This window comes from Galeopterus variegatus, unplaced genomic scaffold (genome assembly GCF_000696425.1).
Source record: "Galeopterus variegatus unplaced genomic scaffold, G_variegatus-3.0.2 Scaffold3487, whole genome shotgun sequence".
Classification (NCBI taxonomy): domain Eukaryota; kingdom Metazoa; phylum Chordata; class Mammalia; order Dermoptera; family Cynocephalidae; genus Galeopterus; species Galeopterus variegatus.
In genome coordinates this window covers 99,494-125,422 of record NW_007729598.1, presented here as the reverse complement: position 1 = coordinate 125,422, position 25,929 = coordinate 99,494, and the positions used below count along the sequence as shown (strand labels likewise).

At 35.2% G+C, this 25,929-nt stretch overlaps 1 protein-coding gene across 1 annotated transcript in view; it reads right to left on the bottom strand.

Annotated features, from left to right (window-relative positions):
- Window positions 1–24,430, bottom strand: part of LRRC63 (leucine rich repeat containing 63) — a 45,035-nt gene extending 20,605 nt beyond the window's left edge. Inside the window, exons 1-5 of the mRNA XM_008585195.1 lie at window positions 24,262–24,430; window positions 23,715–23,783; window positions 20,750–20,907; window positions 9,109–9,207; window positions 6,454–6,590 (exon numbers count right to left, since the gene is read on the bottom strand). Coding sequence (XP_008583417.1) covers window positions 6,454–6,590; window positions 9,109–9,207; window positions 20,750–20,907; window positions 23,715–23,783; window positions 24,262–24,430 — 632 coding nt within the window. The remainder of the gene's footprint in view (window positions 1–6,453; window positions 6,591–9,108; window positions 9,208–20,749; window positions 20,908–23,714; window positions 23,784–24,261) is intronic.
- Between the last annotated feature and the right edge of the window lie 1,499 nt (window positions 24,431–25,929).

The window sequence follows — 25,929 nt, the reverse complement described above, 5'->3', positions numbered from 1 at the left end:
CTTGGAGATGTTGTGGGTTAGTTTCCAGAACACTGCAATAAAGTGAAAATCACGATAAAGCAAGTCACAAGAATTTTTTGATTTCCCAGTGCATATAAAAGTTACGTTTACACTATTTTGTAGTCTAAGTGTGCAATAGCATTATGTCTAAAAAAATGTATATACCTTAATTAAAAAATACTTTATTGCTAAAAAATGCTAATAATTACCTGTGCCTTCAGTGAGTCATAATTTTTGCTGGTGGAAGGTCTTGTCTCCACGTTGATGAATACTGACTGATCAGGATAGTGGCTATTGAAGGTTGGGGTGGCTGTGGCAATTTCTCAAAATAGAAGAGCAGTGAAGTTTTCCACACTGATTGACTTTTCCTTTAATGAGCACGCTATGCTGTTGAAAGCATTTTAATCACACTTGAACTTTTTTCTAAATTGGAGTTAATCCTCCCAAACCCTGCTGCTGTTTTATCAACTAAGTTTATGTAATATTCTAAATCTTTTGTTGTTATTTCAACAATATTCACAGCATCTTCACCAGAAGTAGATTCCACCTTAAGAAACTACTTTCTTTGCTCATCCATAAGAAGCGAGCCCTTATCCGTTAAAGTTTTATCATAAGATTGTAGCAATTCAGTCTCATCTTCAGGCTCCACTTCTAATTCTAGTTCTCTTGCTATCTCCACCACATCTACAGTTACTTCCTCCACTGAAGTCTTGAACTCAAAATCATCCATGAGGATTGGAATCATCTTCTTCCAAACTCCTGCTAATGTTGATATTTTGACATCCTCCATTGAATCACCAATGTTTTAATGGCATCTAGAATGGTGAATCCTTTCCAGAAGATTTTCAGTTGACTTTGCCCAGATCCACTACAGGAATCACTACCTATGGCAGCTATAGCCTTAAGAAATGTATTTCTTAAATAAGATTTGAAAGTCAAAATTAATCCTTGATCCATGGGCTGCAGAATGAGTGTTGTGTTAACAGGCATGAAAACAACTTTATCTCCCCGTACATCTCCATCAGAGCTCTTGGACGACTAGGTATATTGTCAATGAACAGTAATATTTTGACAGGAATCTTTTAAAACATTTTTTCCTGAGCAGTAGGTTTCAACAGTGGGCTTAAAATATTCAGTAATCCATGCATAAAAAAATGTGCTCTCACCCAGGCTTTGTTGTTCCATATATAGAGCACAGGCAGAGTAGATTTAGCATAATTCTTAAGGGCCTATGATTTTCAGAATGGTAAATGAGCATTGGCTTTAACTTAGTCACCAGCTGCATTAGCCCCTAACAAGAGTCAGCCTGTCCTTCAAAGCTTTGAAGCAAGGCAATGACTTCCCTCTAGCTGTGAAAGTTCCTAGATGGCATCTTCTTCCAATACATTGAAAATCTGTTGAATTACCTTAACTGGATCTTCTGGATAACTTGCTGCAGCTTCTACATCAGCACTTACTGCTTCACCCTTGTCTTAAACCTCATGAATCAACCTCTGCTAGCTTCAAACTTTTCTTCTGCAGCTTCCTCACTTCTGTCAGCCTTCATAGAATTGAAGACAGTTAGGGAGTTGCTCTGGATTAGGCTTTAGCTTAAGGGAATGTTGTGACTGGCTTGATCTTCTACCCAGACCACTAAAACTTTTTCCATATCAGCAATAGGGCTGTTTTGCTTTCTTATCATTCATGAATTCACTGCAGTGCACTTTTAATTTCCTTCAAGAACTTTTCCTTTGTGTTCACAACTTAGTTAACTATTTGGCTCAAGTGGCCTAGCTTTCAGCCTGTCTCTGCTTTCAACATGCCTTCATGACAAAGCTTTTGATTTCTATCTTTTGATTTAAAGTGAGAGACTTGTGACTCTTCCTTTCCACTTCAACACTTAGAGGACATTGTAGGGTTATTAGTTGGCCTAATTTCAATATTGTTGTGTCTTGGAATAAAGAGGCCCGAGGAGAAGAAGAGAGATGGGAGAACGGCTGGTTGGTGGAGCCGTCAGAACACATACATTATTGATTAAGCTTGCTGATTATATGGTCATGGTTTGTGGTGACCCAAAGTGATTACAATAACAACACCAAAGATCACTGATCACAGATCACCATGACATATAATAATAATGAAAAAAAGACTGAAATATTGTGAGAATTACCAAAACGTGACACAGAGACACAAACGGAGCACATGATGTTGGAAAAATGGCACCAACAGACGTGCTCTATGCAGAGTTGCCACAAACCTTCAATTTTTAAAAACACAATATATGTGAAGCACAACAAAATGAAGTGTGCCTGTACTAAACCACCACAACTTTCTTTAAAGCTCCTTTTCAGTCTTTACTCTTCTTGCTCTCAAAGATAATCTTAATTTATGTCACCTCAGAGTAATCTCCCCAAACTGATACATAAAAAGGAGTTAAAAAAATCTTTGTTGAACAAATTTTCTGGTTTGTTTTTATTTTTCAATCCATGTAACTGTATATTTTTCATATTCAATGTTAGAATGGACCTCCAGTTTTAGGAGATAAGGTTCACTTCTCCCGTTCAAGACCAGAATCTCCACTTGTGCCCAGGACTCCTTCTCCTCCCATCCCCTGTGAAATTCTGCACCATCAGTCATCCTTCCATGTCAGCGATCTCTTCTCTACTGGTTCCTGTCCATCATTCTGTGAATACGCTTGAGTCTTTGAAAAACTAACAACGTTTTTAAGATTCCACATCCCTTTTAGCTTTTATCTAATCTCTCTCCTCCCATTGCATCTAAATTTCTCCAAAGAGAGGTCTACAATTGTTATTACCAATTTCCTTCCTCCCATTCCATCTCACCCCATTGCAAATTGGCTTTTGTTCTTAACAATTCCACTGAAACTGTTCTCAGCTTTAATGCCATTGAGTTTTTGTCTTGTATTTCACAATTTTGACCATCCTTCTTTTTCAAAACAACTTACCACTTGGCTTCCATAATACATTTGGATCTTTCTATGCAATTACCATTTCCTTTTCATCTGTCTGTAGCTGAAACGCCAATGTTTCTCTAGGAATATCTCCTCAGAAGATTGCTCTACACATTCTCTCTGGTTTCAATTAGTATATACCGGTAATTCAAAATCTTCATCTCTAGCACAAAACTCTCCTGTGAGTTTAATATGTCTAAGTCCAACTCTGTGATGGAAAACACAATCCAACCCCAAACCAACATGTTAATCTAAAACCAAACTTATTTTTTTTCTTCAAACCTCCTTGGCTTTAATCTTATTACACTTCAGCGTAAAACCAGCCAATGCTTCTCACTGCACTTAAAATAAAACAAAACTTCATTCGCATGATCTCCCAAACTTCATGGGGGTAGCCCCTGTCAGACTCTTGGCCCTCACCTGGGGCCACCCTTTCATTACACCCATGCTGGTTTTCTCTCAGCCTCTGAACAGTCCAAGCTTTTACCTGCCTCTCGTTATTCCCATTGCATCAAAATCCTTTTACCCATCCTGGTGTTTGTTAAAATTCCTGTCTCTCTCCCTGGATTCTAACTCCATATGGGAAAGTGTCATGCCCCTTTCATTTTCCAATCTAAACCCAACTCTTAGGACAGAGCTTAGTATTTAGTAAATATTCAATAAATATATTTTACATGATTGAATTATTTCACTTTAATTAGAAATCTGGGAATAACCTTGATTTCTTTTTTACCTTGACTCTTCCATTCCCTCCACCCTCTGTCTCATTAATACCAGATCTTGCAAATTTCACTTTAATTTCTTAACAATTTGTTCTTTCTTCTCTGTGCTTGTTACCACTGCCCTGGTCCTAGTTCTCCTCATCTCTTGCTTGAACTACTCTGACAGCCCCTCAACTGGTCATCTTAAACTCTGCTTTACCCCCTCATATCCATATTCTCCATTGCCACCAGGGGGACCTAAAACGTGAGTCTGACTCCACCATTTCCCCTATGGAAAATGCTTTAATGACTTTTCATTGCATACAACATAAAGTATCAATACTTTACCTTAGCTCACAAGGCCCCTGATAATCTGTTCCCTGCTTACTTCACCAGGTGAATTTCTCAACACTTGGCCTTGCTCTCTAAGCTCCAGAAACAGCAAACTGCTCTTATTTCCCATCCCATGTTGTATATGCTGCTTCGTATCTCTATTCTTTGCATTTATGTTGTAGCTTTCCTGGTAGTGAAGAAATATCCACCGCATCATTGGCCCAACTACCCCTTGCTCTCTCTCCCCTTGAACCTAGCTAATTCATAGTCCAACATACTTGGATCAAATATCATCTTTTCCAGGGGGCCATCTCTGACTCTCCAGGATGGGTTACGTGCTGCTCTTTGGAACTCACAAATTGTACAACTTGCATCTCCATTATTTTATTTTACTCAGTTGTATTCAATGTTCTGCTTTCCCACTTGGTGGTGAGCTCCTAGGAGCACACAGTAAATACTTCACAAACATCTACCAAATTAATTATAAGCATGAAAGTATAAAATTCAAAGTACATTAGTGCAATTGCTTGTGACAGTAAAAGCAGCCAAACTACAGAAATTACAAGGAGCCAGAACTATCTCAAATGCATTAACTAATTGTTTGGTTCACCGCATTTCACCCAATTTCATACAGTTGCTGCTCCCTAAGTCCAGCCTTCTATGTCAGGTCTTCCTTGCTCAGCGAGCTAGAGTTCTGATAACAATCTTTAAATATGAAGAATTCGGCACACTCATTTCTCACTGTATAAGTGCCCACTAGGTGAGTTTTCATTTAACAAGCTCCGCAAGTGAACATTTTCATTTATGTCAGAGCTTGCTTTAAGTCTTCTCTGAGGTCAATTAAGTTTTCCCATAATGTTTTTCAACCTTAGCTTCAATATGCTGTTCATTTTCCCTTGATATGCATACATATCCTATGTTATTTAATCAAAAACATAATGCTTTAATTTAGAAACACTAATATTTTTGAAAAATAGCTCTTTAAAACTTTTTGATTATAACCAATAGTGTATACTAATTTGCACAATCTCTAAGCTATGAACAAACTGTTGATCCTTCAGTTATGATCAAATTTTAGGAATTTTTACATTTTCTTTAAATGACAGTTATGATAATTTAAATTATGTAATTATTATTATAGATCATTCAGTATGAATTTATGATTAGATGCTGTTTCTGTAGCTGTATAGGTACATGCGTAGTTATGTGTGGATATACATGTATTTATGTGTATGTGCATATATACATAAACAATTACAGATGTGTGCATACACAGATTAGTATGCATATATATTTTACTTAGCTCTGTCAACTGAGAGAGCATAGAACCAATGACAGACATCCCAATAGCAATGAGGACACCCAGCAAACAAATCATGGCTTTTAAACACCATTTTTCAAGAAAAGGAAACAGGGTTTCCTTAGAGAAACTTCTGATTCTAGTATTAGGGCAGGAAAAATAACAATTTACGTTACTGTGGAAAAATACAAATGAGTCAATTAGAAATAAAATACCCATAATGAAGCAGTCTTGTTTCCTTAGTGTTTACTCTTTCTTTTTATGTATGTGATGTGTGACATATAAATATATATATACGTTTTACACAGAAATAGTATAATTTTTACATAAGTTTTTACTTCTTTTAGTGACTGAATATATAGCATGAGAATGTACAATTTGTTGGATCATTAATTACAAACAATGCTGGATGAACATCTTTATAAATGAATTTTGATGCACTTCCTTAATTACTATAAGAATCTTCTTCTGCAAAATGTTGTTCAGCTATTTATGAGTCCTCGTCCCTTTGCCCTCAACCTACATTCAGTTTGTTAAACTCTAATTAGAAGAAGTACCGTTTTTTGGCATTTGGTTAAGGTTTAGTGTTAAAACTTTCATTAGGTGTTAAATAATTACCAGTCCATATGTGGAAAGAAATTCATCTCTTCTCTGCCCAAATAACAACATTCTTACTAGAGTTCAAAGGATATTAGATATCATAAAGGCCAGTCTCTTTTCTCAGTTCATAGATTAGAAAACTGAGGCCCAAAATGGTTAAGTTACCTTTTCCAGATCAAATAAATAATTATCATCAACTTTAAAGTCAAAACTCTAGGTTTCCTAATTCCAAGTGCAGTACTTTTTCCATATTCAAAAAGGCTGACAAGGGATAGGTGCAAGGTTCTCACCTGAACTGCCTTCGATGATTTGTGTTAATTTAATACATATTTAGATGACAGATCTCTAGATATACATTCACTAGACTCATATTAATTGCCATCTATGTAGCTGGTAGGATTATTTTTAACACCATAATAAGAAGCAAATCAGCTAATTAGAACAGAATAAGAATTACTGTACTAAATAGCAAAAAAAACTGCTAGCTGCTTTCAAAAGAAAAATCAATCCTTTCCTAAATGATAAAGTCTTTATTTGCTGTGTTTATAATCTCAGACTAACAACCTTACCCATGTGGAAGATCAGTAATCAAATTAAAGGCAATGATGAAAATCCTAAGGAACTTAATTTGTTGAATTTCAAAGGGAATTACTTTGATAGGATTATTTCTCAGTTTCAGTATCTGTAAATTTTTGAGACACAATATCTGGAAAACAGAAAAGAGAAACAAACATAAGTGGAATAATGAAGTATGCAAATCCCTATTTGTTACTTTTTGAAAACTCTTTGAACTGATGTAGTAGAATTGGTATAACAATGTTAATTGGCTATATCACATATCTCAATAAATACTCTCAGTAAACCTTCAAAATAAGTGACCAGCATTAATTTGTATGATATGGTGACACAGTGCAACTACTGCACTCATATGCCCTTGGCATAAGAATATGGGATATTCTAAATGGGAAATAATATTTTCTAAATGGGCAAGTCATCCTTTTTGATGAAATTCATAGTTTCATAGAAGGCAACCATGTAGAGATGAGGGAGGAAGGGGGTATCTGCAGAACCAGAAAGATTAGTTCATAGTGTTGCTGAAGTCTTTTACTTCCCTGCTAATCTTCCGCCTACTTACTTGTTCCACGCTTTATTGAAAGTGGGGTATTTTGAAGTGTCCAGCTATTATTGTTGAATTTTCTATTTTTTCGTCTAATTCTTTCAGTTTTTGCCTCATGTACTTTGGGCCTTTGTTGTTAAGTACATGTATGTTTATAATGTTATATTATCCTGATAGATTGACAAAATGTTCCTCTTTATTTCTGGTAACATGTTTTGTTTTAAAATCTATTTTGCTTGATACTAGTATAGTCACTCTAGCTTTCTTGTGGTTGCAGTTTACATGATATATCTTTTCTCATGCTTTTACTTTTAACCTCTTTGTATCTTTCAATCTTAAATGTGTCACCTGTAGACAGTACTCATACATCATTGGACTTTGATTTTTAATCCATTCTAACAATCTGTACCTTTTGACTGGATTGTTTGATGTATTAACAGTTAATGCTACTATTGACATGACTGGGTTTCCATCTGCCATTTTACTTTTATTTTTCTCTATGTCTTGTCCATTTTTTCCTCCTTTACTGCTTTCTTTTGCATCAAATGAATATTTTCTAATGTGACATTTTAATTACTTCAGTGATTGTTTCAGTATATTCTCTGGAGTTATTTTTTTAGTGGTTGCTTTAGAGGTTATAATATATACCTTAACTTATTAGAATCTACTCCAGATTTACACTAACTTAATTCCAGGGAGATATAAAAATGTTTTTCCTATATATTCTATTCCGTTTTCCTTTTCTTGTGTTATAATTTTTGTACATATTATGTCCATATGTTATGGACCTAACAATACCTTATTATAATTATTACTGTTTATGATTTTAAGTCTGTTAAAGGAGCTGAGAGAAGAATGGAGACCAAGCATATGTTTACAGGGTTCGTTATAGCAACCTTCTCATTTAACATTTCTGCTTCTACCTTCTCCTGTCCTAAACTATTTTAGCAGACCCTGTGCTCTGCCTGATCTCACCATCCTGAATTTTCTATGAAACCTGTAATAACTTCAATTACCTCACTCACCCCAGTCCCCAGTCTTCTATTAATTGCCTTTACTCCATGTTAATAACTGGGCATCAGTAGCCTCCCCCTAGTACAGCCGGTCCAAGCCTGGATATTCCATCCTCACTGGAATATTTTATCTATAGTGATACAACACAGATTTGCATCTTAATGCAAGTTCTATTGTTTTCTGTCACTTTAAAAATGAGCATTTTAAACCTTACATATGAATAGCTCCCTTGTATTTGTACATTACTTTTTAGCAGATGGAGTATTCTTTGGCAGATACACAAGCCTTATCTGGGTCTACTTATAAGAAAGTTTAAATTAACATGAAGAACTAAGATTCCTATATTCCTTGGGAATTCTTGTCAATTTGTCCTAGTCAAATTAATAAAACTGGTCTTATGTATTAGAAAAGAAAAAATGTCTTCTTAGTGTGAATAAAAATGCAGTATTATAAGGAAAGTATAGAAAATATGTTTTCAATACTATATATTTGAAATAGGAAGAATTGCTAAAAATCAATTCACTAAATGCCACTACTCTGGAAGTCAATTCACAAAACAACCAATCACACAGTGACCAATGAAACAATGACTAAAGACACTGAAAACACAATCTGCTCTACTCATAATAGCTCATTTATTTAAAGTGACATTAAATTAACTCACCCCATATCTGATTATCCTTGATACATTTTATTAAGCAGAATATCCTATTTCAGTCTATGGTAATTAAAACTTGTTATGTTACCTGGTCACTAACTTAGTTTTTAAAGCTTCTGACTAGCACATGTATAAGGTTTCTTTTAGGTTTCATTCAAACTTAGAAGAATAAGTAAATTATTTAATATACATTGTATAATTATGAGAACATATTTGAAAGCCTGATTAAAACATAGTCTTTGAGGACTTTGACATGGGACTTCCTAAAAAAGATGTACTGTACTTTTTGTACTTTTGAAAATAAGCATCAGTTTTTTGGATGCAATCCAAAATATACTTACTTTATAGTAACTGCAGGGTATTATTTTATTTATTATGATTATTATCCACAATTACAAATTATAGCAATATGTACAGTAATAAAAATGGACTCACTTCCATGGGAAAGTCACGAAGATCATTAAATGATAAATCAAGATATATTAATTGAAAAGCCAAAGGTGTTAAGTCTGGACATTTCAGAAGAAAAAAGCCCTAAAAGAATGTGACAGGAGATAAAATGTTAATTTTTAGCAATGCACAAAATATTTTACACAATAGTAAAAAAAAATGAGCATGTTATCTGAATGACAATATTTGACACAATATGCTAACAAGTCTACACTCGCTTTCCAAAATTTCTTGTTAAATACACCAATCTCTGACTGAGGAAAACTTATGCCTTGCTATGGACTGAATGTTTATGTCCTCCCCCAAATTCCTATATTGAAGCTGTATGATGGTATTAGGAAATGAGGCCTTTGGGAGGTAATTAGGTTTAGATGAGGTCATGAGGGACCCCTATGGTAGGATTAGTGCCCCCATGAAAAGAGGAGGGGCCAGAGCACTTTGTCTCTGCTGTGTGAGGATATAGCAAGAAGGCAGCCATCTGCAAGAAAGCTCTCACTAGGAACCAAGTCAGATAAATTATCTTGGACTTCCCAGGCTCCAGAACTGTGAGAAATAACTGTTATTTAAGCTACCCATCCACAGCATTTTGTTATAGCAGCCCAAACTGACTAAGATATGTCTGGTGCCCTCCTTTCATGCTCCAGGAAAGTTGGAATATTTGTTTCTTAGCGATCAGAGAATCAGTAGTGATCAACTGAATGATTCAAGGAACTCTAATGCTAGAGGATCAAACCTCAGCTTGTAGCAACGGGAGGCACTGCTGCCAGTGCATGATGCTGTGGCATGTACTATATAAAAATATACAGGTTCACGGCCAAAGAGCCTCAGAATTGGCAGCATTGGGTTCAAGACTGACGTACTATTAAAGTATTAATATTTGCCAATGTCTATACATTGGTAGTAGACAAAAGCAGGTGTCCTTTTTTCCTGTCATTAAACATTTTTTCTTCTCTAAAGAACTAGTGGCACACTAAATTATGTGGCAGAAATTATGTCTGTTACTGTCCCTAATCACTCCATTTAGTGTGTTCAGATAACTAGTGGCTTTACATTTCCTTCTGCCTGGAAAGTTCTTTCCTCAACTATTCCCATGAATTACTTCATTCTCACTTCATTTACTGCCTATCATCAGTTGCCTGCTCATAAGTCAGCTGACCAGAGAGGCCTATGACCGACACATCATAAATAGCAACCTCCCAAACCAGTGCCTGATCTACGGCTCCCTGTCGCATTCACTTGCTTTATTCTTCATAGCTCTTATCACTACAGAATGCACTGCACATAAATGCATGTATGTACATATGATCTCACCCCACTGAAGTATAAGCTCCATGAAATAGGCATTTTGTCTGTTTTGCTCACTGATGCATAGTGAGATGTACAGTTTAACACTGGTACATAGTGGGTTCTTAATATATATGGGTTAAATAAGTGAATATCTAGGACTTTCTGATTGCTTCATGGAATCCCAGGAACCTTCACTGTGGATAGACCCCCATGAGGCCTTCCCACCACAAGTAATTTGGATCTCTCTTTTCCCATCCCATCATAAGACCTGTTTAATGTGGTTTTCATGGAAGGGATGTAAAGAACTAAATAGCACAAAAAATGTGGAGGCTTTCTTAGTCCCTTGAATTGTACTAGCAACCTTTAAGCACTTATGCACCGAGTCTGTAATATATTAATCAGTACATTTGTTTTGTGTAAATTCAAATAATATCTGTTCATATAATGTCTGTTCCTTCAGTAGCCCCTGAGATAGATCAGGATTTGTGATTTTTAATTCTTTCATATCACCCACACAGAGTTCAGGATTCTATTCTGGAGTCAAATATTTTAAAAAATAATATTAATGACTGAGAAAATAGCTTTTTTCTTGTCTATTTTCACCAAACTCTCTAAAAGCTGTATTCCTCCTCCATTTAAAGCAGGGAACAGCAAACTACTGTCTGCCACTTGTTTTTCTAAATGAGGTTTTATTGGAACACTACATGACAGAGTTGAGTAGTTGTGACAGAGACTATGTGGCCTTAAAGCCTAAAATTTTTACTATCTTGCCCTTTACAGAAAAAGCTTGCCAACCTCTGATTTAAAGTAATTCACTTCAAAGCCAGATAATCTGATTTTTTTCTCTTCTACTAATGGTCAACAAGCTTGTTTTAAACTAATCCTCCCCCTAAAAACAAAAAGGAAAACAGACAGACAACAACAACAAAGACTTGGGGACTCACCAAGGTTTCAATAACTTAATGGGCGAAAATGCTAGAGAGAAAGGAATCCAAGAGTAGTAAACACAATCCTTGACACTATTTTTCTCCTAAAGCCTAATCCAAAGCTGTGGTTGAGAAGCTGAGTAGAACTATAGCCAGGCTCACAGGGCTGGGGAAACAAAAATTGGAATTCAGGGTTTACTGAGGAGGAGGATGCTCAGACTATCTATGAGATGGCTGAAGACCATGTCTCTAGGGGAAAAGATTAACAGGAAAGCTCTTATCAAGTTTGAAGCCCAGCATTAAACCAGTTTATTCTCTGATGAGATTAAGGTGAATCTTCCTTAGTTTCTCTACCTGCCAGAGAAAAAAATAAAAATTCTCTGGAAGAAGATAATATCATCCAGAGCATCAAATTATCTCTACACAACATCTATTATGCAATCAAAAGTAAAAAAGGCATGGAAAAAGACAATAATTGGATAAAAATCAAGAGAAATGATAGACCATAGAAACAGACCCATAGAATCCACATAGTAGATGTATCACACATGTTTAAGAAAAATAACTGTGATTAATATGTTTAAGAAATTAAATGACAAGATAAAGAATTTAAAGTAAAAATGTAAACAATAAAAATATGTTTCTTAAAAATTTAGATTATAAAATAAAATAACCAAAATTAAGGACTTGGCAAAAATTTTAACAGCAGGTTTCACAAAGATGAAGGGGGAGTTATTGAACTAGAATTTAGATAAGAAAAAAATACTTACAATAAAGCCCAGAGAGTAAAAGGGATGGAAAATACAGGAAAAAGATTACTTTAAATAAGAGGTTGGCAAGCTTTTTCTGTAAAGGGAAAGATGGGCAGGATGCAAAAGTCTAAGATACATGAAACTCAATTCCAATAAGAAGAGGACATGAAGAATGAGGCAGAAGAAATGCTTAAAGATATACTAACAAAACTTTCCAGGATTGATGAATGATATAAAGCCATTGATTCAAGAAGTACTATGAACCATAGGAAGACAAGTATTTTTAAAACCATACCTAGGTACATCATAATACAACTACTTAAATTCAAAGTCAGAGACCATTTTAAAGTCAGCCCAAACTAAATCCATCTGTGTGGGCAGAGCAGGATGAGCCTGACATAATCTATCATAGCCTGAGTTGGGTCAAGAAGACATCCACACATGAGGACATTCCAGTGTAGGATGACAGAGCCCAGGTGGAGTAAGAAGGGTATCAAAACAGGGGAGTGTCAAGGACCCCAAGCAAGGAAAGGAGGGAGTACAAATGGGTGAGGTGATAACAGCAAAAGAAGCAAGGTTGGTTACATAAGTGTATTGACTGAATAAGTAAATACATTAAGGATAATGGAAGCCAGATTGAGAACACTGTTGGAGAAGAGAGTTACAAATAAAACAATGGAGAAAATTAGAATAACCCCTGTAGTGTTATATAGCATTAGATTAGAATTCAATGTATTGGTATGAATTCACAGTGTGTGGGGGGGGGGCATATGTGCACACACATATATTTCCTAGCTTTGTCCATTGAAAGAGTCTGGAATACCCCAATAGTAATGAACACACCTAGTGCCGGGTTCCTAGCTTCCCTACTAAAAACAACCAGAGGTTTTGGAGAAATGACAGATTCCGGGTCTGGGGCAGGGAGAGTACAAGATAAGCCTGGAATAACAATGGGGATGTGTCGAAAAACCACACAGAAACCAACTTTAAGAGGCTTCTACTTACGAAATATGAAACAATTTGAGGATAAAATAAACAGTGGTATAACAGATTGTACTCACCAAATAAAATAGTAATATAAATTAATAAATAAACAAATTGAAAGTTTGATGAGAAGTAGGATTCTTGCATAGTTTCAAAGTACCACAATATACTTATTAAATACAAAAGAAAAAAGATTAACAGTGGAGAAGACTGGCAGATTGAACAGGTAATCAAAGTGGACATCATTAGTAATGGGAAAAATAGAAATCATGCATTATTTGATAAGGCAGAATGAAAAAAATACTACATTGCTTTCAAGATACTAATGCCAAAGGTGGATTACCTATATCTAATCATTAGAAAACATAAGACAAGCCCAGAGTAATGGACATTTAACAAAATAACTGACCTATAATCCTCAAAAGTTTCAAAGCCATGAAAGTCAAAGAAAGCTAGGCACATACCAGCTTTAAAAAGACTAAACCAACTACATACACTATATGACCCTGGCTTGGATCCTTTTCTTATGAAGAATATTAATGGGTAAATTGGCAAAATTTGAATGGTGTCTCTTGGATAGAGTAATGAACCAATATTAATTTCCTGATTTTGAGGGCTGCTCTGTGGTTATGTAGAAGAGTGTCCTTACTTGCAGGGAAATGCACTAAAGAATTCAGGGTTAAGGAAACATAAAGTCTGCAGGTTTTTTTTTTTTAATTAAACTTTTCTTGCAACTCCTCTGCAACTTTGAAATTATTTCAGAATTAAAATATTAAAAAACATACATAACAAACCTTCAGGGATGCAGTTAAAGTCATAATTACTGGACAATTTATAGCCTAAATATAGCATAAATAAGAAAGAAGAGAGGCTGAAAATCAGAGATGTCCATTTCATATCAATAAGTTAGGAAAAAAACAGCAAATTAATCTCCCCAGAAGTAGAAAGACATAAATAATAAAGATAAGACCTAGAATGTAAAGAAGCAGCAAAAATTTGGTAAGACAAAAAGAATATTGTTAGGGTTTCTAATTTTAGGTATTAAAGGGTATGCTTTGGTATTTCAGTGTGGTTTTAATTTGTCATCCTTGATAAACAATGATGCTGAGAATATTTTCATGTTCTTATTGGCTATTAGGATGCATGTGTTCCTTTGCAAAGTGTCTGTTGATGTTTTCTAATCTATTTGTATTTTTGTTGCGTTTTTGTCACTGATGTCACAGGCAGAATTCTAGATGGCCCTATGTCTTTGTTCCTTTGACATAACTCCTTTACACCAAATATTGTTTTCAACAACCATGCTAAATTTACTTACGACCTCTGGTAGGATTTTTTTTTATTATTATTCCTTAAGAGTTTCCACATATGCAATCATGTTGTCTGCTAATAAAGGCAGTTTTACATCTTCCTTTTCAAACTTTATGCCTTCCTATGTCCAGTCTTAGGGAGAAAATATCCAATCTTCATTACTTATGTCTGATGTTTGCTACAGACATTTCACATACACCCTTAATTGGATTGTGAAGGTTTTCTTTTAACTCTAGCTTACCTAGAGCTTTTAAAAATTTTTTTAAATGGGTGTTGTATTTTGTCAAGTGTTTTTTTACATCTACTGAGATAATATCATTGAGAAAAAACATTGATTTTTAAACATCAAAAGAACTTTGAATTACTTGAGAAAGCTCCACTTGATCACGATACATTATTTATTATTTTTAACATATTATATTGTTGGGTTTGATTTGCTAATATTTCACTGAGGTTTTTAAACTTGTATTTATGAAAAATGCTGGTGTGTACTTTTTCTATCTTGTAATCCTCCTCCGGTTTTGGTATGAGAATTACACAGGTATCATAAAATGAGTTAGCAAGTGTTCCTGTCCTCTATTTTCTGAAAATAAATTGGTATTTTTTCTTCCTTAAATGTTTAATAGAATCACCAGTGAAGTTTGATGTGTCTGCAGCTTTCTTTGTGCAAAGACTCAAACTTTTAATTAGAATTTTTACAGACACAGGAATATTTAAAATTTTATTTCTTGTTGTGTCCATTTTGGCAAGTTTTGTTTTTCAAGGAATTTCCATTTTTTCAAAGTTGTTGAAAAATATGTTGTTCTTAATATTTCCTTTCTTTTTTCTATTTTAATGTCTGTAGGAAAAGCAGTGATCTCTTCTTTTATTATGAATTTGGTATTTAGGGTTTTCTTTCTACTTTCCTTAATCATAGTATGGATTTGGCAATTTTATTAAACTTTTTACAGAACCAAGTTTTGATTTTGTTGATTTTTCTATGATGTTTGTCCATTTTCTAGTTCACTGATTTCCACATATACTTTTATTTCCATTCTCCTACTTACTTGGGATTTGATTTGCTCTTTTTCTCTGCCTTCTTAAGATGTAAGCATAATCACTGATTTTATACCTTTCTTTTTTTCTATATGCACGTAAATCTATAAATTCCCCTGTGAAGTTTCCTTCAGCTGCCTCCTAAAATTCTGATCTCTTGTGTCTTCATTATCACTCAGTACAAAATATTTCTGCTTTCCTTTTTTGACCTACTTTTTATTAGTAGGTTGTTTAATTTCCAAATATTCAGTGTTATTAATATTAATACATGGATATTTAGCACAGATATTTAGTGCTTTTCTAAATATCTTATTGTTATTGACTTCTATCTTAATTCTGCTGTGGTCAGAGCATAACTGTAATATTTCATTTTTTAAAAATTTACTGAACGGGCCGGCCCGGTGGCGCACTGGATAGTGCGCCGCTTGGGAAGCGCGGCGGCGCTCCCGCCCGAGGGTTCGGATCCCACATACAGACCGGTTCCCGCTCACTGGCTGAGCGAGGCGCGGGAGCAACACCGAGGGTTGCAATCCCGTTGCCGGTCCCCGGTCCGGTACGGGGGCAACACTGAGGGTTGCGATCCGTTGCCAGACACGGAAAAAGACAAAAGACAAAAAAAAAAAAAAATTTACTGAAACATGTTTTATGACCCCAACATATGTTATATCTTGAAATCGTTCCATGCACACCTAAAAAGTGATGTATATTCTGCAGTTGTAGGGTGTAGTGTTCTATAAATGTTAATTGGGTCAAGTTGATCAATAGAGTAACTTCGGTTTTTCTATAGTTTTATTGAATTATTATTGACTACTCGTAGCAATTCTTTTGTTTGTTTGTTTGTTTGTTTGTTTTCATGTCTGGCTGGTATTGGTATCCAAACCCATGACCTTGGTATTATAAGGCCTCACTCTAACCAACTGAGCAAATATTTGTATCAATTCTTGAGCAAGAGATGTTAAAGTTTCTAATCTCCAGTTATGATTGTGAATTGGTCTATTTCTCACTTTAGTTTCACCAAATTTTGCTTTATGAATTTTGAAGCATTCTAATCACATCTGCACACATTTAGATTGTTCTGTCTTGATGAATTGACCCTTTCAACATTTTTGAAATGTCTCTCTTTATATTTGGTAACACTTTTGCTTTAGTGTCATCTTCTCCTTTGTCTGATAATATAGCCATAACAGCTATAGACAAGTGCTTTTTAAAAAATTTCCTCCCCTTTTCTTAAACACATTGTTGCCTACCATAAACATTGTGCTGTATCTTGTTCTTTTTTTTTTTAACTAAATATATCATGAAGAACACCTCACAGCGGTACATAGAGCTCTTTCTCACTCTTTTCATACTTTTCTCTCTTATAGCTCTCTTTTGTGTACAAATGTGCACCACTGTTTATTCAACCATTTCCTTATTGATGACCATTTGGGTTGTTTTCAGTCTTTTCCTATTACAAATAATGCTGCAATAAATAGTCTATGCATACATCATTTTGAACTTTGCCAGCTTCTCCTTGGGATGGATTCCTAAAAGTGGCATGGCAAGGTGAAAGGGTAAATGCACATGTAAATTTGATAAATATCTTAAATTCTCTCTATAATGATGCACCATTTTTAATTTCTACCAGCAATTCTACAACTGCAGCAATAAGATATGCTGTTAAACTTTTTCCAATCTGTTAAGGGAGAAATTGTACCTCTGTGTAGTTTTGAATTGCATTGCTCTTATTTTAAATAAGGTTGAGCATCTTTTCATATCTATAAGGGTAATCTGTATTCCTGTTTCAGTGAATTAACTGTTCATATATTTTGTTCATTTTTTCTGTTGGGTGAAATTGTAAATGGAATTATCTTCTTAATTTCCTTTGACAATGTACAGAAATACAACCTTTTAATTGTTTATTGCTGGTGTACAGAAACACAACTGATTTTTGTGTTTGATCTTGTACCCCGTAACTTTGTTGAGTTTTTTTTTCCCCAATTTGGATGGCTCTTATTATTAATAATATTTATTTCTTTACTTATTTATTTATTTAATTTTTCTTTGCCTAATTTCTCCAGCTAGAACTTCCAGTACATTATTGTACAGCAATGGTGAAAGTGTCTTTCCTTGCCTTGTTGCTGATCTTAGGGGGAAAGCTTTTAGTCTTTCAGCATTGAGCTGAAGGTTTTCTAAACGTCCTTCATAATGAGGAAGTACCCTTCTATTGTTAGTTTTCTGAAATTTTTTTTTTTTAATCATGAAATGGTATTGGATTTTGTCAATGTCTTTTCTGCATCAAATTGAGATGATCGTGTGGTCTTTTTCCTTCATTTGCTAATGTGGCATATTACATTTATTGATTTTCTTATATTGAACCATCCTTACATTTCAGAAATAAATCTCATTGGGTCATCATATATAATCATTTTAATATGTTCATTTTGGATTCAGCTTTCTACTATTTTGATGAGTATTTTTCATCTATATCCCTAAGGGACACTGAGTTGCTTTCTACTATTTTGATGAGTATTTTTCATCTATATCCCTAAGGGACACTGAGTTGCATTTTTCTTGTGGTGTTTTTGTCTTGCCTTTGTATCTGAGTTACACTGACAGCACAGCATGTGTTAGAAAGTGTCTCCTCCACTTTTGTTTTCTGGAAGAGTTCGAGAAGTATTAGTGTTACTCTTTCCTTAAATGTTCAACAGAATTCACCCTGGAAGCCATTTGCTCCTAAACTTTACTTTGTTAGGAAGTTTTTGATTACTGATTTAATTTCATTACTTGTTAAGAGTTCTGCTCAAATTTCTATTTGTTCTTGAGTCAGTTTTAGTAATTTGTATTTTCTAGAAATTTTCTCATTTCATCTGGGTTATATAATTCATTGACATACAATTGTGTATAATATTCTCTCTTTATTTCTGTGAGGCCAGCAGTGATGCCTCCATTTGCATGTCTAAATTTAGTTATTTGTGCAGTATCTCGCTTTTTCTTCGTCTAGATGAAGATTTATTGATTTTGTCAATCTTTTAAGAAAACTTATTACTGACTTCATTGATTCTCTCTACTGTTTTTCTATCCTCTATTTCATTTATCTCTGCTCTAATTGTTATTGGGGTTTTTTTTCCTTCTTCTAGCTTTGGGTTTAGTTTGCTCTTTTGTTTATGTTCCTTAAGGTGTAAGGTTAGGTTATTAACTTGAGATCTTGCTTCTCCACATACTCATACCCACAATATCAATATCTTGCATAGCAGTAGAGTATATTTGTTACAATCAATGAACCAACATTACCACATCATTATCAACCCAAGCCTATAGTTTACATTAGAGTTCATGTTTTGTGTTGTATGGTCTATGGATTTTGAAAAATGTATAAGGAAATTGTATTAGTCCATTTCTGTTGCTTATAACAGAACATCTGCAACTGTGTAATTTATAAAGAAATGAAATTTATTTCTTAAAGTTTGGGAGGCTGAGAAGTTCAAAGTCCAGGGAACCTATCTAGTGAGGTCCTTCTTCCTGTGAGGTGTCTCTCTACAGCAACTCAGGGTATCACATGGTGAGAATGGCCTGAGCAAGACCCCAAACAGCCAAAGCAATCTTGAGCAAAAAAAATAAAGACTGAAGCACTACACTACCTGGCTTCAAATTATACTCCAAAGCAAAGCTATACTAACCAAAAGAGCATTGTACTGGCATAAAAACAGACATGTGGACCAATGGCACAGAATGGAGAACCCAGAAATCAATCCAGGTACTTACAGCCAACTGATCCTTGACAAAGTCACCAAAAACATACACTGGGGAAAGAACAGCCTCTTCAATAAATGATGATGGAAAAACTGGATATCCATATATAGGAAAATGAAATTAGACATATCTCTCACCATATACTAAAATCAACTCAAAATATAAGATCTAAAAGTATAAAACTCATAGAAGAAAACACATGGAAATCACTCAGGATGTAGGACTGGGCAAAGACTTTATGAATAAGATCCCAGAAGCACAGGCAACAACAACAAAAATAAACAAATGGGATTATATCAAACTAAAAAGCCTTTGCATAGCAAAGAAAACAATCAACTGAGTGAAAAAAACAACCTACAGAATAGGAGAAAATATTTGCAAACTGTGTATCTGACAAGGGATTAATATCCAGAATATACAAGGAACTTAAATAACTTAACTGTAAAAAAATCAAATAACCCAATTTAAAAATGGGCAAAGAAGCCAAATAGACATTTTTCAAAGGAAGACATACAAATGGCCAACAGGTATATGAAAAAATGTTCAACATCACTAAGCATCAGGGAAATGAAAATCAAAACCACATTGAGATATCATCTCACCCCAGTCAGACTGGCTATTACTAAAAAGACAGAAAATAATGAAAGCTGGTGAGGATGCAAAGAAAGGCGAATCCTTCTACACTTTCGGTGGGACTGTAAATTAGTACAGCCTTTATGAAAAACATTATGGAGGTTTCTCAAACAACTACGGATAGAACTACCATATGATCCAGCAATCCCTCTACTGGATATATACCCAAAGGAAGGGAAATATCATGTCGAAGGGATGTTTATGGCAGCTCTATTTACAATAGCCAAGATAAACTTACCTAAATGTCCATCAACAGGCGACTAGAGAAGGAAAATTTCAGATACACACACACACACACACACACACACAATGGAATACTATTCAGCCATACAAAAAAAAAAATGAAATTCTGCCATTTGCAGCAATATGCATGAACTTGAAGTAAATTATGTTAAGTAAGCCAGGCACAGAAAGAGAAATACCACATGTTCTTACTCATAAGTGGGAACTAAAAAATAAATAAAGACAAGAAGGAAGGAAGGAAGAAAGAAATAAAAAACAAAAAATAATAATATGCTGAACTTTCAGAAGGAGAGAACGGAACAGTGATTATTAGAAAGGAGTAAGGGGGAGGGGGAGTGGGGTTGGGGAGAAATTGTTCAATGGACACAAAGGAGTACATTTTTTTTTTTTTTTTAAAGATGACCGGTAAGGGGATCTTAACCCTTGACTTGGTGTTGTCAGCACCACGCTCACCCAGTGAGCGAACCGGCCATCCCTATGTGGGTTCCGAACCCTTGGCCTTGGTGTTATCAGCACCGCACTCTCCCGAGTGAGCCACAGGGCCGGCCCCTAAGGAGTACATTTTGTAATGATGAGTATGCCAACTATTCTGATTGATCATCACATACTGTACACAAATACTGACAGTCAACTCTGCACCCCACAAATAAGTATAATCAATTATGTTTCTATAAAAAATTTAAACAAAACAAAAAATAATTAATAATACAGGAGAACATAGCATACCTTAAGATTAAGTGCATTTCTTCCATTTATTTGACAGTTTACTATGGCCATGTTGGCCATGGCTATTACTGTTTCATATCGTGTTGCCCTAATAGTCTTAAAACCTTCACCACGTAAAACACTTAGCAGTGACTCTTTTCTTCTAGTTATAACAAGACCTAAGTAACGAAGACAAAACATGAAACTTCAATGTGTTATCATTTAGAGTGGGAATTAAAAGGTATATGTGTTATTATAAGATTGACCTGCCATTAGGGCTCAGCTGTACACATCCTCTGGCAGGGATCTCCCATAACCTTCATCCACCCAATCTCAGTTGATTCTGTTTGCCAAACTGGATGTTGTTTTGGTTTGGTTTTTAATATCAGATAATTCAGATTTTATCAATTTCAGTCTTTTTGTACAATATGTGAAATGTTTCTCAAAATTTTACTATGTATTGCATAAACAACTTCTTGGATCACAAAATTAATACAAGACAACACATACGCATAACTCAGATACATATCACCTCCCAAGGGGCAGCCTCACTTTTCCTCTAATGTCTTCTGAATGTATGATTCAAATGTCCTATGTAATTTAGCTCTTCCCTCAGGTTGTCAATTCCACCCCTCCACCCCCCAAAAAACAAACAACTCAGGATTTAGCCAAACAGAGACCATCTAAATTTAAATTTACTTTATCATGACTTTTGTGGGTTTCATCTTCCATCAAAAGTGGCCTATGCAAGTATACGCCAAAGTGCGGCAGGAAAATATTTTGGAATTTTATAAAATACATTTTACATTCCCAGCCATTCTTTCTGCATTACTTGTAGAAACATATTTTACAGTCTCAGTAATTCTAATGCCATTGCTTCAATGAAAGGAAATAATGCATCCTAGAACAAAGAAAGCTATTCAGTTTTTAATTTCTAAAACAGACCCTCTGTGCCTATTTTAAATCAATAGATGTGAAAGTTATCCACAGAATACAGAAAGATGTGGCATGAAGATTTTTTGTCTTGGCAGAGAGAATGGAGTAAGAAAAAAAGAAGAGTAAATTAAGACACAAATCTGTGGCCTGCTCCCTACTCACACACCCTCAGGGTCTAAGCCAAAAAAAGTAGGTTTTTGAGTGGAAAAGAGGGAGATAGAGATAGAGAGGTGGTTAGAAATTCCATGATAGATGTCTGAAGGATCTGAGAACCCTTAAGCTCAACAGAAACTTTCCAGAAGGGAACCAGTAGAGCAGAAGAAACTCTACAAAGCAGAAATGGCAATATGAAATGCTTAGGCTCATGACATGGAGGAGACCCAGAAGTTAATTCATGTCACAGACAGTGATATAGAACTGCTGGGAGGAATAGTGGGCTCCAAGTCCTATGGTTGGAGGGTTTTGCTATGTATAATTTTCCACTAAATACAGTTTTTGAATCATTCATTTGTCATATTATTTTTTTGTCCCAGAACTTATTTGACTCGGATTTTTCAAAAAAAATACCAGTTCTCTGGTGAAATTCCCCAACTTCTTATTTTCTTAAACACAGTAATCATAGTTATTTAAAATCCCTGTTTGAAACTCTAATATCTGAATCGACTTTGGGGCTATTTCTATTACCCATTTTCTTCTACTGGTTTTCAGACATATTTCTTGTTTTCTTAGATGCTTTGTGATCTTTTAATTTAATCTGTACTTCGTGGATAAATAATTTTAAGTGTCTGGATAACAGTATCTGTCTAACAAGTGTTAGTTTTTCTTTAATGAGGCAGAAAGTATCACTTGATTTATCAACGATTGGTTTTGAGCACTGTCAGGGCTAGTCTATTTTAGTTTCATCCTTTCTCCTAAAACATCATCCCTATTCCTAATGCATGGGTCCTCTGGCTCTTCAGCTGAAAGCCTTGTGTGTTACAAAGGCCCCTGCACTTTGGCAGAGCTTGAACTCCATAATCTGTTTCTTGTGCAACTGTAAAAACTTACGCTGAATTTCTTAGCTTCTCAGCTGACATTTTCGGCTGTGTTTCTTAGAGTCTTATCCTGGACATGAACAGCTTAGAAATCATCCAACACCCTTAAGGAAGTTTGTATGCAGATTTTTGAGTTCACTTCCCTTTTATTCTCTCCTCTCTAAATTTTACCCCTCAAGTTCCAGCTATGTTGGCAGCTCTGAAATCCAACTGCTATCTCCTCAACCCACTAAAACTACCATTTTCTACTTGTGCTCTATTCTCCCACAAGAGCAAAAGCCAGGGTAAAAGTAGAGCTAACTCATGAACTTCCCTTTATTCCGGGATTGTAGCCAGTCAAGTCATGTCTGTACTGGTTACTCTCCAATTCCTTTAATAGCTATTTTATATATTTTTGGCAGCTTTAAAAGTTGATTTTGGTAGGAAGGTTAGTCCAATACATGCTATTTAATTATGGACAGAATCAGAAGTCATCAGGTTATTTTAAAATCTGCATCCGATAATCCTAACACCTAATACACCTGCATGTTTTTACCACGTACTGTTTCTGCTATTTTTCATTCATTTGATCCTTCTCTTTGTGTGCTTGGTGATTGTGCGTTGTTTACCACACTCTATATTTGTGAGATTGTAGAAATAATGTGAGGTCTAGGATGTTGTAATCTTTCTTTAAAGATAATTTTTATTTTTTTCTACTAGGTAACTAAGGTCAAAGCACTTAGAACAGTGGTAAATAGTTTGACACATAGTAGCTAGTTAACTCATATTATTGCATGTCGGTCTACCTCACCCAGATTAAGCGTACGTCAACTTTTATATTCCCAACATCAGTACATCTAGTTCATAGTCAATACTTGAAAAATAGCTGGTGAGTAAATGGCTTAAGAAACTGAAACTAAGGTATGACATATCGATGAATCACACTCATGTACACAAACACACAAAATCCAAATACTTTTATAGGGACATAATCTTATATACAGTTTCTAAAAGAATAGTATAAACCTAGCATTTACCTTCAGGAGATCTTGGTGTGATTTGCTTTGGGACATTTTCTACATTTTCATTTTCTGTTCCAAGAGTTTCTAGAAGAATGAAAAAGATGGAACAACTTTTGGATACTTGTAAAAATTCATTTGAGGGTATTATGACTTCATTATAATTGTTCATCATTTAGGAAACTGGGATTATCCATGGAAATGTATCCATGAAGTCAACCATTAGCATTGGCATTCTACTTCTGGAGTTCATCTAGATTACCTTCTGAATGGTTTTTCATGCTCAGTGCTCTTTTTTATATTAGTTTTCTTAGGTCCTGTGAATTTCCTTGTCGGTTCCCATCACCACCATATGGATGGAGTACCTAGTTTGGACTTGGAAGGTCTGCAAGGTCAGGATTTCTGCTACTGCCCTCTGACCCAGGTATTAAATGTACAGGCAAAAGATGAGTCCATTTTCCCACCCTGAAAACCCAAGGGGGAAAGGCACCATTTTCTTGCATGCCTTCTCTTCCTTTGCTCTTCTTAACCCCATTATTATAGCCCATGTTCACATTGTATTTACCTAAAATAGACTGTCTTCGAGGTTTTCTTGGTAAAATTGGTGTCGGTATAAACGTGATACCTGGAAAGTGACTAATACTTAGCACCACTGTAGCACCTTGTTGTACACGTGCAGACTCCTGACTTTCTAGTATAATCGATTCGGTAGTAAGTAGAGGTCTTGTCACCATTGCACTTAAGTCATTCAAGGGCTGCTGATAGGGATGGTCTGGAGTCTTTGGTAGGGGCCGATACCCAAGGTGCACTGTTTTGAGTTTGGTAGTGGCAATCGGGCAAGTAGCATGTAAAGGTTTGGAGAACTCTGAAGAAAGAATTAAAATGTCTTCCAGATTTTTATCATTATAAATCTTTTTTATTTTGTGTTTCTCTTTTTTGGACTTTCTTGAACGTTCCTTTTGGCTTGTGACTTTCCCAAAAACTTGTGTAGAAGCTGAATGAAAACTTGGAAAAAATCTGGAGCTGGTAGCAGTCTCTGGAATGCACCAACAGACATTCTTAGTAGACTTCTTGGGTTTTGAAATAGTAGACACTCTTTCTTCTACATGATGATCAAAAAAGAGAGTTTGGGTTCTGACAACTGTTTGTGCTTGTTTTCTTGAAATATCAAGAAAACTAGCTTTGTCTTTTTCAACTGAAGTGGTTTCATCTTGAGTGAACTCTGTATGGGGTGACTCAGTTTCACCAGTCTTGGCTAAACCAGAAAAACAAAAACAGAAAAATTATATTTATCAAGATGTCAGATTCAAATGGCCAACAGAATCATGAAAAAATCTTCAACATCACTAAGCATCAGGGAAATGCAAATCAAAACCACACCGAGATATCACCTCATGCCAGCTAGACTGGCTACTGTCAAAAGGACAGAGAATAACAAATACTGGCGAGGATGAGGAGAAAGGGGAACACTTCTACACTGGTGGCGGGACTGTAAATTAGTGTAGCCATTACGGAAAACAGTATGGAGGTTTCTCAAACAGTTACAGGGAGAACTGCCATATGATCCATCAATCCCATTACTGAGTATATACCTGAAGGAATGTAAATCATCATGTTGAAGGGACACCTGGACTCCCATGTTTATCATAGCTCTATTTACAATAGCCAAGATATGGAGCCAACCTAAATGTCCATCGACGGATGACTGGATAAGGAAAATGTGGTATATATACAACATGGAATATTACTCAGCCATTAAAAAAAAAAAAAGAAATTCTGCCATTCACAGCAACATGGATGAACTTGGAGAAAATTATGTTAAGTGAAATAAGCCAGGCACAGAAAGAGAAATACTGCATGTCCTCACACATAAGTAGGAACTTAAAAAAAAAAAAAAAACAGAGATAGAGAAAGGAAAGAAGGAAGGAACAAATGAAAGAAGGAAGGAAGGAAGGAAGGAAGGAAGAAACAACAACCACAATAATAGGTTGAACTTTCAAAAGGAGAGAACATAACACTGGTTATTAGAGGTGGGAAAGGGAAAGGGGTGGGGGGTGGTGAGAAATTGATTAAGGAGCACAAAGAACAATTATGTTTTGTAAAGATGAGTATACAAATTATTCTAATTTGATTATCATGTATTGCATACAGGTATTGATATTCAATTCTGAATCCCACAAATATGTATAATCAATTATGTTTCAATAATAGATAAATAAATGATGTTGGAGAC